At 53.4% G+C, this 12816-nt stretch overlaps 4 protein-coding genes across 4 annotated transcripts; 1 reads left to right on the top strand and 3 right to left on the bottom strand.

Annotated features, from left to right (window-relative positions):
- Positions 1 to 455: 455 nt before the first annotated feature.
- Positions 456 to 1060, bottom strand: M406DRAFT_101161 (uncharacterized protein). Its single transcript, XM_040914948.1, has one exon. The coding sequence runs from the start codon at positions 960 to 962 to the stop codon at positions 789 to 791; it is 174 nt and encodes a 57-aa protein (XP_040782196.1). The 5' UTR covers positions 963 to 1060; the 3' UTR covers positions 456 to 788.
- M406DRAFT_344538 (uncharacterized protein) lies at positions 1043 to 3978 on the bottom strand (the record flags this gene model as incomplete). The annotated part of the gene is made up of 4 exons (XM_040921988.1): positions 3667 to 3978; positions 3164 to 3298; positions 1337 to 3076; positions 1043 to 1211 (listed from the first exon to the last, which is right to left on the bottom strand). The coding sequence occupies exons 1-4, from the start codon at positions 3720 to 3722 to the stop codon at positions 1043 to 1045; spliced, it is 2100 nt and encodes a 699-aa protein (XP_040782195.1). The 5' UTR covers positions 3723 to 3978.
- Positions 3979 to 5338: 1360 nt separating this feature from the next.
- On the bottom strand, positions 5339 to 7339 carry M406DRAFT_336717 (WD domain protein; the record flags this gene model as incomplete). Its single annotated transcript, XM_040921176.1, has 4 exons — positions 5339 to 5487; positions 5567 to 6047; positions 6134 to 6564; positions 6646 to 7339. 4 exons carry the CDS (start codon positions 7337 to 7339, stop codon positions 5339 to 5341), a joined length of 1755 nt encoding a protein of 584 aa, XP_040782194.1.
- A 1880-nt stretch (positions 7340 to 9219) lies between these two features.
- M406DRAFT_344537 (serine/threonine-protein kinase cot-1) lies at positions 9220 to 11595 on the top strand. The gene is made up of 4 exons (XM_040921987.1): positions 9220 to 9536; positions 9615 to 10437; positions 10515 to 10675; positions 10863 to 11595. The coding sequence occupies exons 1-4, from the start codon at positions 9391 to 9393 to the stop codon at positions 11173 to 11175; spliced, it is 1443 nt and encodes a 480-aa protein (XP_040782193.1). The 5' UTR covers positions 9220 to 9390; the 3' UTR covers positions 11176 to 11595.
- Positions 11596 to 12816: the final 1221 nt, after the last annotated feature.

Below are 12816 nucleotides of genomic sequence, written 5' to 3'. Positions count from 1 at the left end.
TCCCGCATCTGCATTTTCGTTTGCTGCCTGGACCGGATCCGGGTCCCGAGAATGGCGGTGGCTAAGGGGGGCGCGACAGGGAACAGAGGAGAGGGGGAGGTGGGGAGGGGGAGTTACGATTTGATTCAGGTTCTGGAACCTTTGGTTATCAGTGGCTCTTACGAGTAGTCTATCCGTTTTGCAGGAGGAGGTGGTGGCAGTAGTGGTGGTGGTGGTGAAGGTGGAGGAGGTGAAGTAGGTGAATGACATGTTTGGGAGCACGAGCTAGACGATGTTACCAAGACTGACTGATGACACCGTGAGATTTCCCTCTCTCTCCCCAACCTAAACAGTATCCTGCTCGTCGCGGTCCAGAACCCGCGGCCACATCTTTGATAGTTTTCTCCCGAAGAGCACGCCAACGGCGGATGTCTAGTAGTGCGAATCAACAACAGCAACAAGAACAAGGGAAGAACGTGATAAGCATGATGTATCTTTCGTCTTTCATTCTCATGGCTGCGGATCTCCAGTATAATGGTATCGAGAGAGAGGAGACGCAAGACATGAATCAAGAGAAGCCGCCTTGTCCCCCTTCGCTTGATCCTCCTCTGACGGCAGTCCCACAGAAGAAAAAAGAGAAAAGAAAAGGAAGAAACGAAAAGCAGGCCGGTCTACCTACACATGCAATCCAGACTTGATACCCCTCAAAAACAGAAAGCATCTTGCCAAAATCTCATACCAAAGCCAATCAATCTCCCCCTGGTCGTTGTCATCGTACAGGGTGGGGGGGGGGGGAGGGTTCCATCATCCTATGTCCATTCATCCACACATTCGTCATCGCCGTGGCGATCAGGCTTTTGACACTGACGGCTGCCTGGCCATACGCGGAGTAGGACTACTGCCGCTCCTGCGAAGTGAGCATTTGCGCGACATGTGGATTTTATCGGGTCGGGGGTCATGGTCGGTCGGTCGCCTTGTGCCATTCTGTAGGCCTTCCACGATTCCTCATTTCGTTGTTGTTGGGTGCTAGATGTAAGACGGGATAATAACTCCGCGTCTAGAATTACTGGACCTGGCTGACAATCTCAGAGGCCCGCGACAACGACTCCACCATCTGCTGGCACTCTTTCCTTCGGCGAATCGTGTAATCGCTCTCCTTAAGAAGTTCGTCCATCTCGGTTTGGCGGTACATGTTCGCCATAAGCTCAGGCTGCATCGTGTCCTTTGTGAATCTGTCAAAGGGGAAAACCTCGGTTAGCAAAGGCTTTGTCTCGTAGCCAGCCACAGAATGAAACATTAATAGGTAGGGAAGAGAGAGACAGAGACAGCGACAGCGAGAAACAAGGGATATACGTACTGCACAAGAGTCAACATGATAGCCTTGGGAACCATATCGATCATGGTCCTCTTGACAATGTTAAAGTACGAGGAGATCAGCAGTTTTATGACCTCGACCTCCATGGCCTCCCGGTCGGACAGCGTCCCCGAGGCCTTCAGCGATGGTGGTGGAGGCTCCATGGCCGCTGCCTTCTTCTTGTTCTTGGCTGCGAAGAAGCTGCCAAAGAAACCGCTGCCTTCGTTGTTCATGCCGCCGTCCGTCAGGCTCGGGCTGGCGGCGCGGACTGGCGTCGACGACAGAGGCTTGCCTGTCTTGGGATCAACGGCTACAGGCTTGGGGTTGTGGCGCTCATTCACGATGGCCATGGCGCGGTGACCGTTCAGGAAATCGGGATGTCCGGTGTTGATGTAGCAGACCTCCATGGCCACCAGGTCCTTGACCAGCTTGTTGGTCGGCTCCATGGCCTTCTTGAAAAAACCGATCACAGTCCCGTGCATCTTCTCCTTGAGCGTCGGGTAGCGCCGGTAGAGCTGTTTGGTGAGCAGCTGCGTGAGGATGCGGACGAGCTCGTCGTAGACCAGAGACACACACTTCAGGCTCGGCTCTTCCAGCCGCTTGATCTGCTGCTTGACGATCACCTCAAAGGCGGTGGTGCCAACAAAGAGTGCCGGGGACGGGCCCGAGGCGTTGTAGAGGTATGTACGAATCTGCTCGTCCTTGACCTGGTCGAAGGGGTCGATGGCCTTGACACCGTTGGAGTAGAGTTCGTGAAAGACGAAGCTGATACGCGCTCCTCCCGAGAGCTCGGTGCTGGAGAGCTCGTTGTTGTTGCCGTCCAGGACTGTCCGCCACTCGCTCGTAAACTCCATGATGATGTTCATAACAATGTTGGCGCTGTTGCCCAATAGGGAGGGCCCCAGGCCCTCTAGCTCTTGCGAGTACTTTTGCAGAGAACTTGCGATCCTGGCCTTGATATCGGGCAGGGTCTGCTTGATGTGCATCATCAGAATCAGGTTGAGCTTGCGTGCCAGGTATGGTGTGCCGCAGTACGAGCTCTTGTTGCGGTAGGCCTTGTGGTTGTCGAAGAATGCACGTTCTGCCTCCAGAGAGGCATTGATGGGTTTCTTGTTGTCGATATCCCTCTGCCCTCGGTTCACAACAGGCACGTATCCCATCCGCAGGGGAATGATGCGGCCTGCCAAGATGTCCACCACATCGGTGCCCTCGTCCATCAAGTCCACCTTTGTCAGTACACCGATTGTCCTCTGGCCTTCTGGGTCGACCTCACGCGCCAGCTTGAGACCATCCGAGTTTGCCAGATCGATATTCGCTGCAGTTACAGCCAGGATAATCGCGTTGGACTTTGTAATGTACTTCAGGATCATGTCCTTAATCTGTCTCTCGATATCGCGCGGCTGGTCTCCGACGGGCACACGTGTCAGGCCAGGCAGATCAACGAGGGTCAGCGTGAGGACGTTCGGGGAGTATATGCGCAGGTTGATAGGAGCGGGAGAGATTCCGGCGTTTCGGCCGACCTTGGCTTCGGTCTCTCTGCTGATCTCATCCCGTATCTTGTTGAAGTCGTAGAACTTTTGTCCTGGGATGTGAAGAAACTCGCCCCACTCGTCGGCATTCGCAGCCTTGTCGGTGCTGTTCGCGATGTCTTCGCTCGTACCATTGGTCTCTCCGGTGGCAACGCGGTTGATCAGCTGCAGGACGAGAGGCCGTCTGGTCACGATGCCTGAGCCTCGAGGTAGGCTAGAACAGTGCTGTCAGTATTCTTCCCTTCTCCCTACTCCTAATAACGCCGTCTTGTCAGGTGGAGAGGTGGAAGCCTCGACGTACAAATCTCTGCCCACGATATTTTCCAGCACCGAACTCTTTCCGCTGGACTGACTGCCGACGACGACGATTTGAGGAAGATCGATCGGGTTGTTGACACCCACAGTTGTAAAGACATCCTGCAACTTGTTCACGAGCCTAATTTTGGACAGCATTAGCTCCGCATCCTGCACGGCATCCTCTTTGCTGATGACTGAAAAAGCGGTAGAGTGTGATGGTAATGCGCTGTCTCGACCTGTGGACGGACGAGGTTGGGCGCCGTCCTTCTCGTCAGGGGGTGGTGGTATCGCAACCGCAACGTCACCCTCAGACTCGTCAAACGGGTCCCCATCCTCTTCAGACACATTCGATCTCCGTTCAGCCGGAGCAGGACTCTGTCTCCTGCCAGCGAGAAACTTCTGCCAAGCCATCGTTCCGGTCGGAGGTGACAGTTGTGCTGTTCTTGGGTGGTGGTGGTGGTGCTGGTGCTGGTGATGTCTGCGCAACAAGGGGCAATGGGGACGTACGTGATAAGAGCAGGATCAGAAATGCCGCCTGGCTGAGCAAGGCTGCCAGAAGACATGGTTGGTGATGACAGCGTACCGGGTCGATCGGGTCGCGACAATAGTGAGCGTGGCTGAGGTTGACGATGTTTTGGGGGTCAGAAGTGTGGTGTCTTCCACGGGTTGTGTTGAGAAGTTGTCAGCGTTTCAAGGGCGGGGGAGGGGGCCTCTCTTGAGCTCGCTTGTCACTGTCGGACGCAGCTATGGTCTCTCAGGATGTCAAGAGGAACAAAGAAGTTATGCGATGAGCAGAGTAGTCAACAAAGTTGTTTGCAGTGTGTCTCTTCGAGACAAATGTGAGTAGTTGTTGAGCTGAAGTGCAACGGGCGGTCACAAGTGCAGGCAGTCAACTAGCGGCATTGACGTACGAACCCTTACCATAAACTGCCTCATAGCTGCCAGGGCGTTGGGCATGGATAATACTGGGTCGCTGGGTTTCGCTGGGCGCTGCTGCAGAAAGCCACTGTGGCTGGTGCGCTACCTCGCCTAATCGGATAAGGGGGTTTACGCGTATGTATGCAGGCTACTAGAGCTTCTGACTCACCTCACCATCACCAGCGCGTCTTCAGCGGCCTCCACCGTCAGATGGCCTCGTCAGAGGCGACGCATCAACCACCGCTAAATATATCTCAGAGACCCTTGATCTGATCACCTGAGCATACATCACCTGCTTGATTCGATGGATGGAAATGTGAGTCGAAATAGTTGCCTTTGCCTTTTCGAAGGTTCGTCTCTCTGAAACCTAGCGGGCCAGTGCACTGTCAATTCAATCGAGTCTTGCTTGATGGGCTAAAAAAACATGATAATCTCATCTCGACTGTGCGTACGTCTTGATAGGTAAGCTACAGGCTATAGCACACTGCAAGGTATGAGGTCTCTGGGTCGAGCTCGTTTGTCCTCTGCTGGCCGCAACTCCTCCCAGCAAATCTTCCGTGTGGTGCAGATTGCCTCCTGTGACTCAAATCACCGTCTCAAGTGCACCTCTCCCCAAGGTCTATTCATAAATTGCCATCACCTTGGATGGGGAAAATGCTGGCGATTCTTTCTCAGGGACAAGGTGGGATTGTATAGGTAAAAGGGGGGGGGGGGGTTGTTAATGACTCCTAGAATTACTCGTACTCCTGCAAATGTTATCCCAAACCATCTTCCAAGCGCCAGAACCGGTGCAAGTATGTATCAGCGTGTTCAAGGTGTTGACCGCCCCATCAACAATAACAGAAGGAAATTACATAAGTCATGCTGGTGATTTCGTCCATAATGTTTCTTTGGCTTCGAGTTTAGCGCAATGTGCTACTTAGAGCACTCGCATCCCGAGGCTGGACCTGGCTGGAGCTGGGACCGCATGCTTGTCCCTAGGGGCCGAGCTGTATTTCGCAGTCGAGTCGAGGCCGTCATGTCCATGCGCATAGGCAATGGATCCGAGGTTGTCAAATTCAGAAGCGTAGATTGTGAGCGCCGAGTACAATGTGAGACAGCTGCGAATCCGCCTAGTCATCGCTTCTTCGTCCTGTGCCGTGGCGCATGTGTGCTAAAACTTGCTTGCGACCGTTGTTTGACCACCTGTAGAGATATCATCAGATGAGAAAAATATAATTTTTTTCGTATAGAATATCACAACCAAAGTGGGAAACACGACTCACAATTTGATCTTGGCATCATCTCCGGCGGATGCCCACAGACACGGATCAGTCGGACTCCAGTCTACAGCATTACACCGGGGACGGTGAGCCTCGAGCTTTTCCACAAAATTGCCGCTAAGCATGTGCCAAATAAAGACGGCGCCATCTATGACGCTCAAGTCAGTTTTATCCTAATCCGCGTAAAAAGAGCCTAGAAAAGGAAAGGGAAAAGAAGCTGGACTGACCTTCAGAACCGCTGATAACAAAACTCTCGTTCGCACCGCCTAGATCGCTCCTGATTGTGTAGTCGCCGCCGCGATGGCCCGTGTACTTTTGCACGGTGATCCTACTACCGATGTCGATGAGTTGGGCAATGGCATCTTCTTTGTTGACGAGGAGGTATTTTGAATCTCTGGACACGCGGATTGAGATTCCACGACACGCCAGATCCAGGTCATACTTCAACTCCCTGGTCTGGCCGTCATACACGTGTATGGCATGCTGGTCATCTGCAGCTACCAGCCAGCGACCATCCGGAGAGATTGCCAGGTCGCCGACTCGGAATTTTTTGGTCCACGTGTAAAGCTGCTCGCCTCTGGCGCTCCACGTGCAAATCGCGTGTGCCTTATCAAAGCTGCCCAGGATGAAGGATGCGCCATCGGGAGCCCATACGCAGCTACTGACTGGTTCACTCAGCCTCTTGGTCCGCTGGATAAGGGTGCCGGTCTGTATTCAGTCGTCAGCTTCAATGCTCAACCTTTTGTTCCCCCCCCCCCCCCCCGAGGCAATTTGTGCTTCTCCAGTTTTCTTACCTTCAGATCCCATATACTGGCACATTTATCCCTTTCACATGCTACAAGCATACTGTCATCCGGGCTCCACGCAAGATCCCCAACGCCCTCATCCATGGGTTCCTCCCCTCTCGCTTCCCTGTGGTCGTGACCCAGCTTGTAGATGAGGTCGAACGTAGTCATGTCCCAGATGTAAATGTGCTTGTCGGCACCACAGCTAGCCAATCGCTTGCCATTGTTCGAAAAGCGAATTTGCCAAACCTCACCGGGCTGGTCCAGCTCATATACAACCTCATTCGGAAAGAGAGTTGGGTCACAGACGTGGTCCGTGTACAATGACGGCGAGGATGCGCTGGTATGCCACTTGCAGCGATCTATCTGTCTGTCCTTGACTTGTTGCAGAAGGACTGCCAATCGATGTTCGGGAAGCATAACAGAGGGTGATATGCGTTCTTAAGTGACCCGAAAAGTTAGCAATTTCAAACCGACACGCCTCGGTACTAAAACAAAAATCCGGAGAAGTATAAACGTACTTGAGAGGTTCGAAAGTAAGTTGCGCCTGGACATGCCACGGGCGCCATCCCAGTCCGCCTTTGACTTGACGTCCTCTGAAGATTGGCACATGAGGAGCGAGGAAAGGAAGTGCAGCAGTTGAGGGTCCTGGCTCAGAGGGGTCAGTTCGGTCCGCAGGACGGAAAGGGCCTGCCTATAATCCCTTAGCTCGAGAAGCTCGAGATATTTCTGTTGCCGTATGGAGAACCTCATGGCGTCACGGCTAGATCCTTCCATCAGCACCAGGCCATTGCCGGCTCTATCCTGAGAATCCACGGCCATAGCAGCACCTTCAAGGGACTGCTCTGCCTCCGTCCAAGAGCCGTTCAGTAACGCAGACCTAAAAGCCGCGACCGCTGGGCTCTCCAGCTCATAGCCGCTGTCCCTGCTGACGCTCTGGGCGGCCGAGTGGTACCCCATATCAGAGAGAGCTTGTATCAGGATGCGTGTGACTTCTTCTCGGTTGTGGCCGAAATAGGGAGTGGTCGGGGCGGCGGGTTCGCGGGACTGTTGTTTGCCATTCTGCAAGGAGGAGCCATTTAGGGAGGACGCCGTGGCCTTGTGTGTTCCATTAGTTGCGACGCCCTGGAAAGATCGTTGTGGTGGCGGCCAGTCGCTGTTGAGCCCTCTGGTTGTTCCGTTTGAACTTGCCTCTCCATCTCCTTCAGCGGACATGCTGTCTCTGCGCCTGCGTTTAGGTCTCCGCGGGTCACTCGAGAAGCCGGTTGCGGGAAAACTTGAGGAGCCCTGTGTAAAGTGCTCCTGGTCCTCCTCAGAGCCTGTCCGCTGCCTTCGCCCGAGTAACTGACGGGGCACAGCAGCCGTAGAGGCGGTGATCGAGGGAGCTCCTTGTTCCGTGGCCGTCTGGAGCTGGGCGAGAGGAGGTAGCCTTCTTGACTCGTCGTTGTGATGGTGATCGTCGCCGCTGATGTTGCTGTGCTGCTGGTGCCGCAGCTGGGGGGCAGCAACGGCTCGGGGGTCGGATGGGGCAGACAGGACAGCGCTGGAAGAAGGGCGATGGTTCGGCGAGGGGGATGGGTCGTCAGAGGTGGGTTGGGTATATACGGGCGGCGTAACCGATCGGCGAGTTGGTTCCGCCACGGCGTCTTCTGCGGGAGGACCTATCTCCCGCTGCGACTACGACCGCTCGACGGCGGCAGGATGATTTGGGGGGAGGGGTGGGAAGGATGGCTGATGACGAGGCTGTTGGCGTTGCCGGTGAGGAGCCTGCCTGGTTAGGTCAGACTCGAGGCAGATAGACTGTAGGGACGGCTGAAGATGGTGACGAGTGTGGCAGCAGAAGGCGAGTGGTTGTCGTGATATGAGGTCCGAGTAGGGAGGACCCAGGAGGGTGGTGGATGTGAGGCTACCGTAGAGGATGCCGTCATTTGCAGCGCCAGGGGGGTGGGCGCTTGGGTGGGCACCTTATGCCTGAGACCTTCTTCTGGCTGCGGAGGGCCCCTGGAGGATTTATAGCAACAAGTGCTCCGGATGCAGCGTCACAGGACTCACGACTCAGGTGCTCTCTTCAAAGCAGAAAAATAGGTACGTAAGGGTAGTGTGGTCAAGAGAGAGAGAAGCTGGTGTTGTCTTGGGAATAACTGGCCAAAGTGGTATTGTTGTCAAGGTCAAAGTTGAGGTCAAGCCAAGTTGATCGTGAACGCTTGGGGGGGATGAACAGCTGGAGGAGTCATTGTGGCGTGCGTTGTCCGGGCAGGTGGAGAGAGTCTGGGGCATGCTGCCACTATGTACCGCAGTAGCCAGGCAGTGGCAGGGTACTTACTCAGTTAGGCACCTGGCAAGCCTACAGGAGGAGACGAGGAGCCAGCCATACCTAACAGAGGGAAGTGGGGTCTGTATTTCTCACTGTTCGTTATCTCCAACTCAGCCAAGCACATTGCTCATTCGTGATTGTGGTTGATCTTTGAGCTTGCCCATTCTTGCAGATCAATGATATTACCTATGCTGGCAAAGTCCTCATTTATCAGCACAATTTGGACAATCCTGGTAGATCAATCTGGTGACATAAATACCTCTGTGGCCCACATCACCTTCTAAGTCTTACAACTGCAGTAATAGAAAGTATTAACTGACAACAACAGTGCTTCCCGACCCTCCGAACCGCCCAAACATCCCTCCCCCCCCCCCCAAAAAAAAGGAAGAAAATAAAGGCAATTTTGAGAGGATACTTATTTGTGTCGCACTGCATTGAACGGACATGCACATTCCAGCCACAGAAATCATGTTTGAGATAATGAATGGTAAATTGACACGCGACAAACACGCTAGAAGAACACACGGGAGACAACACTGCCTGCGTGGGCACTTCCTTGCCAGCATGAAATTGAGTCTCTCGAGTCTGTCTCAGGTTGCCGAACACACCATGCATGATTCTCCCTTTTGAGCCTTAAGAGCAACATGGTAGCATTGCTGAGGTGACTAGAAAGGGGGGTTTTAGCCAACCCCTCCTCTTCTCACTCGGTGCCACGGCCCTCAAATATGCGTGTCTCGGCCGTCCATCTGCCGTGGTCTCCAAACCACGCTCATTGCAACGACTTATATCCGTTGCTGCCCTCATGAACTCATCAACGCTTTCTCTCAATCCTCTGTCCCTTCACACGCTCGTTCAAATCATCTTGATGCTCTAAGTCTCTGGGGTTCCAAATCGGTCGGACAAGTGTAGAGATCAAAATCATCTGGGTCTGAACTTCCAACGAGCCGATGCAATGTCAGTGCCCGAATTCGCCCAAGTGCCTGAGCGCAACCCAGAGCGATATGGGCCAAGGGCTCGTCAGAACAGGGCGAAATGCTCTCAATTAGCTGCAGACTTTTTCAAAGATAGTGTCAAGAGGGCTCGTGAACGCAACTCGAGGTCAGTCAGTCCACACAACAAAGGCCGCGAAGAGCCTCGATGAGTGAACGGGCTGGGCTGATATCCCTGGTTGTGTAGACAGAGCGAGCTAGAGCATTCTCTGAGGGACCCGAGGGTCAGCCAGGAGGCGTTGTGGACCGGGGCAGGAAGACAGGAGGCCAAGTACCTGCGATTCCTCAGGACTCGCAACAAGGCCGATGACTATGAGGTTGTCAAGCTGATCGGGAAGGGAGCATTCGGCGAAGTCAAGCTGGTCCGGAAGAAGGCTGATTCCAAGATCTACGCCCTCAAGTCGCTCGTCAAGACCCAGATGATTGCAGGCGATCAGGTCGCCAGGGTCAGGGCAGAGAGAGATATCCTGGCCGAATCCGACAGTCCTTGGGTGGTGAAGCTCTATACGACGTTCCAGGACACCAAGTTTCTCTATATGCTGATGGAGTTTCTGCCGGGAGGAGATCTGATGACGATGCTGATCAAGTACGATATTTTCAGCGAGGACATCACCAGATTCTATATCGCGGAGATCATTATGGCCATTGAGGCGGTTCACAAGCTCGAGTTCATCCACAGAGACATTAAGCCAGACAACATCCTGTTGGACCGCGGAGGGCACGTCAAGCTCACCGACTTCGGCCTCTCGACAGGATTCCGAAAACTACACGACAGCAACTACTATCACCAGCTGCTACACGGCAACGGTGACGTACCGTCGCGCAACTCCCGAAATTTCAACCGGTACTCCGTCAATATCGACCAGATCAGCCTGACCGTCAGTAATCGAGCACAAATCAACGAGTGGAGGAAGTCAAGGCGACTGATGGCCTACTCAGCGGTTGGGACACCTGATTACATCGCTCCCGAGATCCTGACCGGGCAGGGCTACTCCTTTGATTGCGACTGGGTAAGAGCCCCATTTGATGCAACCAATATTCGCTGCTATGAAATGCGGGTGAGGTGCTGAAACGGCATGAATCTTAGTGGTCCCTAGGGACAATCATGTTTGAGTGCCTCGTCGGCTGGCCCCCCTTCTGCGCAGAGGTCAGGCAAGACGTCTACCGAAAGATTGTCAACTGGCAGCAGTGCCTCTACTTCCCAGGTGATGTCCACATCAGCCGTTCCTCTGAGCATCTGATCAGAAGGTACGTCCTTTTCACTGGCTTTCCTCTCTGTCATTCTCACCACTCGCTCACGCCTAATGTGTCGCCCACCCCCCCCCCGGGGGGGGGGGTGGGGCCGGGGTCAAATCTATCGACATAACCACCATCCTCTCCTTTGACCTGATCTGTCTGTCTCTCTGTATTAACGCATATACACACAAACCCTCAGCCTCATATGCAACTCCGAATTTCGTCTCGGCCGAGCTGGCGCCGACGAGATCAAGAACCACCCTTTCTTCGCAGGCGTGAACTTCGATACCCTACGGCGCTTCCGCGCCCCGTTCGAACCACGTCTCACCTCGGACATTGACACTGCGTATTTCCCGACTGAAGACCTGGAGCAGCAGGCCGCGAGCGCGATGGACGTCGACGACCCCAGCGCCGGTGCCCTGCAAGCTTCACCCGAGCAGCAGGAGACACCCGAGATGACGCTGCCGTTCATCGGATATACGTTCAAGCGGTTTGAGAATAACTTTAGGTGATATGTAGTGAGTGTCATGAGACTCGATGCTACCCATTAAGTTAAGTTTGGCATGCAATTGGGCTGGCTTGGGCTGTGCAGAGTGTATTTATGGCTGGTTGCTTACTGTGCTAAGGAGATGCTTGGTAATAATTGGGCAGTATGGAAGCACTTGACTTTCAAATAGTGAGCATTTCTAACGGAAGCCTGGATAAGTCGGAGCATGGATGATGATTATGATGTTCATTAATGGACTGTGGTCCTCTGGAAGGGCTTCGATCGGTATACATCTGACGGACAAGATACTTCTTCGTTCTGGTGTGATCACACGATATTTAAATAAGCATGGTTGAAGAAGCAGTCCTCTTCTGCTCAAGGGACTGGGCATCATTGGCTTTCCGGTAGATAAGTGTGTTAGATACCAATTAGGATATTACAATTGCGACTTCGTGATAGAACGGGAGGCGGGGAGGCCCTTTGAGGCTGCTTGCGAACCAGCGCGGGTATGACCTCGCCCAAACAGGAGGATTTGATGGGGCCAAGACTGTTAAGGTGTAAACAATAGGATCGGGCTATCTAGCAGCTTAGACGTGCACAGTTCATAGACAGACAATTGATGCTGAAGCATATTTGAAAGGGCTCATTAGTCTCTAGTAGCTGCTACAGTTCCTGGGAAGTGCGAGCCATGTGAACTTCCTCATCATTGACAATATTGCATCACCTAGCATGGCAGCTAGTCAGACATATCAAGGCAAATAATGAACAAGGAGAATGAATGAATACTGCAAGGGCGAGAGAAGGTGTAGAGTCTGGCAAGTAATATTCTAGTTACAACACACTCAAACAAAAAGACTATGCTGGTACCGTCTTTCTCCACAATATGAACGTTCAGAATGCCTGGTGACTTCGTATATCGTCCTTCAAAATTGATTTGGAATCACCCCGGAATGACTTACGGCTCTGCATACATAATTTTTTCATCAGAGTCATTTCACCGCCTCCCGAGGTCCTCCATGATGCACACACTCAAACAGGGTCCACTCTTCCCATATATTGGATCATAAACCTGAGCCAGGCTTATCACGAGAAATTACAGAAAATATCCTCCCAAAGAGGTAGTGTAGTCAATATCACCGATACCCTCATCACTAATCACCATCCTCCATAGTCATGTAAGCTGCCGCTCGGGGACTTTCGTCAAAGAGGCTGAAGGGAAGCACCAGGCTATAAGATCCTAGACAAGTGCTCCACCTGAATGAGACCTGTTCCTCACATGCATATCGGTAAGAAGCCCAGCCATCGGCTCAGGAACTCCCTGTGAGAAACTGGTTCCCCCCTCTCAGCCACTCGGGCCGTGGCAGCCATGTTGTGCCTTAGTATCAAGCCCAGAGGCGCGGAAGCGGAGCGGATAACGTTGTCTTGAATTCATTGATTGGTGATTAGTCTGCGCCTCCTGCCCCTCTTTCCCCACGCTCACGATATCTTTGGGACATGACGTCCGACAGGTTGAAAGCAAGCCGAGCAAGGCGCCGCCCCCTCGATGCTCACAACAAAAGAACAACACCTCAACTGACCAAATAATTCCGGACAGGCCAGGGGGCGGGCATGTAGCCCTTTGCATGTTTTCCGAGCCCCTCCCCTCGCCCGGGACCTTCTCGCTCCG

This window comes from Cryphonectria parasitica, assembly GCF_011745365.1.
Source record: "Cryphonectria parasitica EP155 unplaced genomic scaffold M406scaffold_1, whole genome shotgun sequence".
NCBI lineage: Eukaryota > Fungi > Ascomycota > Sordariomycetes > Diaporthales > Cryphonectriaceae > Cryphonectria > Cryphonectria parasitica.
The sequence above is the reverse complement of the archived record's forward strand: the minus strand, read 5'-3'. Positions and strand labels throughout refer to the sequence as shown.